Source organism: Eucyclogobius newberryi, unplaced genomic scaffold, assembly GCF_026437365.1.
Source record: "Eucyclogobius newberryi isolate DKJ021-1_F unplaced genomic scaffold, fEucNew1.0.hap1 SCAF_20, whole genome shotgun sequence".
Classification (NCBI taxonomy): Eukaryota; Metazoa; Chordata; class Actinopteri; order Gobiiformes; family Gobiidae; genus Eucyclogobius; species Eucyclogobius newberryi.
The window spans coordinates 6,063,280-6,065,861 of record NW_027315835.1 but is presented as its reverse complement, the minus strand read 5'-3'; the positions used below and the strand labels follow the sequence as shown (position 1 = coordinate 6,065,861).

Sequence of the window (2,582 nt, the reverse complement as noted above, 5' to 3'; positions counted from 1 at the left end):
CTGAAGAGTTTCTGAACATCGATGGAGATCAGGTTTCAACTAAACTAAACCAGAGTGATTAACTAGATCATGAACAAACAAAACATTATATTTACAACTCTAGAGTCTTGTTAATACTCGGTCTGGACTCGGTCTGGACTCGGTCTGGACTCGGTCTGGACTCGGTCAGGTTCAGTTTTCTCTCTTTTCCTCCTGGTGTTTGACTTTTCTGATGGAAAAGACTGATTTTAGAGTCTCTGATGTTGACCTTGTGTTTCAGAGATGTCCTCCACAAGTGAAATGAGCTCTGAGGAGACGTTCCTGTGCTCCATCTGTCTGGAGGTGTTCTCTGAGCCAGTGTCCACTCCATGTGGACACAACTTCTGCAAACGCTGCATCAGTGAGGCCTGGGCCCCTGAGGGCCCCTGCACATGTCCTCTGTGTAAGAGGAGCTATGACAGAAGACCTGAGCTCAGCATCAACACACTGCTGCGAGATCTGGTTTCAGAGGCTAAACTGGACAAGAACAAGAGCAGATCTATGAAGGACATGACCTTTAGTGAGGTCCAGTGTGACCTCTGTTCTGAGCCCAAGCTGAAGGCCCTGAAGTCCTGCCTGGTCTGTCTGTCCTCGTTCTGTGAGACCCACCTCCAGCCTCATCTCACAGTCTCTGGGCTGAAAAGACACCAGCTGATGGAGCCTGTGGAGAACCTGGAAGACAGGATATGTCCCACACACCAGCGCCCCCTGGAGCTCTTCTGTGGCACTGATGAGAAGATCGTGTGCATCACATGCTCCGTTCTAGAGCACAAGAACCATGAGCTGTTGTCTCTGGAGGAGGCGTGTGAGAGCAGGAGGTCCTCTCTGCTGCACACTCAGGCTCAGAGCCAGCACATGGTGGAGCAGAGGAGGCTGAAGGTCCAGGAGATCCAGCGCTGTGTGGAGCTCAGTGACACAGAGGTCCACAGAGAGAGGGCTGTGGGGCTGCAGGCCTTCACTGATCTCATGCAGTCTGTTCAGAGGCGTCAGGACCGGTTCTTAGAGGAGCTGCAGGAGAAGCAGAGCCGGAGCCACAAACGAGCCCAGGAGCTGGTGCAGCAGCTGGAACAGGAGATCTGTGAGCTGGAGAAGAGCAGCACTGAGGCGGAGCGGCTCTCACGCTCTCAAGACCCCCTCCACTTTCTACAGAGCTGCCCTGCACTCACGCCCCCTGCTGGACTAAAGGAGTGGAGCAGTGTGAGCTTTGAGCCGGAGACGTGTGAGGGCAGTGCAGCCCGGGCTCTGACTGAGCTGGAGAAACATCTGTCTGAAAACTTTAACAAAGTGTTTAAAGCTGAACTGAAGAGAGTGAAGCAGTTTGTGGTGGACGTCACTCTGGATCCAGACACTGCTCATCCTCGGCTCGTTCTGTCTGAAGATCTCAAACAGGTTCATCACACTGATGTGAAGAAGAAGCTCCCAGATTCTCCTCTGAGGTTTGATTGTTGTGTTTGTGTTCTGGGAAAGCAGAGTTTCTCCTCAGGCAGGTTTTACTTTGAGGTTCAGGTCAAAGGGAAAACAGACTGGGATTTAGGAGTGGCCCAAGAGTCCATCAACAGGATGAGAGAGTTCACTCTGAATCCTAAAGATGGAATCTGGTGCATCATCTTGATAAACAAAGATCAGTACAAAGCTTGTTCAGACTCTCTTGTCCCTCTGTCTCTGCAGCGAGCTCCTCAGAAGGTCGGGGTGTTTGTGGACTATGGTGAGGGTCTGGTCTCCTTTTATGATGCAGATTCTGCAGATCTTCTCTTCACCTTCAGCAGCTGCTGCTTCAGAGAGAAACTGTTTCCATTTTTCAGTCCCTGTGACAATTATAAAGGTTCAAACTCTGCTCCTCTGGTCCTCACTGCAGTTTAGACTTTCAGAGGTCAAAGTGACTAAAACCAGAATAAAAGTTCTGATCTTCAGTCAAATGTAACTGTGGAACCTTTTGACTCCATTTTGGACTGAAAGTACAAATTTCTTCTCTTTATTTTTTCAGTTCTTTTGAAATGTCTGAAGCTTTATTTGGATCCTGTTCATGGTGACCTCCTGTGAGAGGGTTTTGGGTTCAAGTCTCGGATTTGATCAAACTAAATATTTGTATAAAAATGTCTAGAAATTAGGAAATGTTTTTAAAATGTTTAATCAAAATCTGAACTTTCCTTCGCTTCATCTGTTTCTTCTTGTCGTCCATGTTGGCTCAAAGTCAGAGGTCAGAGGTCAGAGGTCAGAGTTCAGGACAAACAGGGCGTTTTCACAGATGAAGGTCTAAACCAGGTCTAAACCAGGTCTAAACCAGAGCTAAACCAGAACTAAACCAGGATTAAACCGGGACTAAACCGGGACTAAACCAGGACTAAACCAGGACTAAACCAGAACTAAACCAGAACTAAACCAGAACTAAACCAGGTCTAAACCAGGACTAAACCAGAACTAAACCAGGATTAAACCGGGACTAAACCGGGACTAAACCAGGACTAAACCAGGACTAAACCAGAACTAAACCAGAACTAAACCAGAACTAAACCAGAAATAAACCAGGACTAAACCAGAACTAAACCAGGACTAAACCGGGATTA

General features: G+C 47.8%; 1 protein-coding gene across 1 annotated transcript; it reads left to right on the top strand.

Moving 5' to 3' along the window:
- Nucleotides 1–240: 240 nt before the first annotated feature.
- Nucleotides 241–1,878, top strand: LOC140368926 (E3 ubiquitin-protein ligase TRIM39-like). The gene has a single exon (XM_072456092.1). It carries the CDS (start codon nucleotides 262–264, stop codon nucleotides 1,876–1,878), a length of 1,617 nt encoding a protein of 538 aa, XP_072312193.1. The 5' UTR covers nucleotides 241–261.
- The last annotated feature ends 704 nt before the right edge of the window (nucleotides 1,879–2,582 follow it).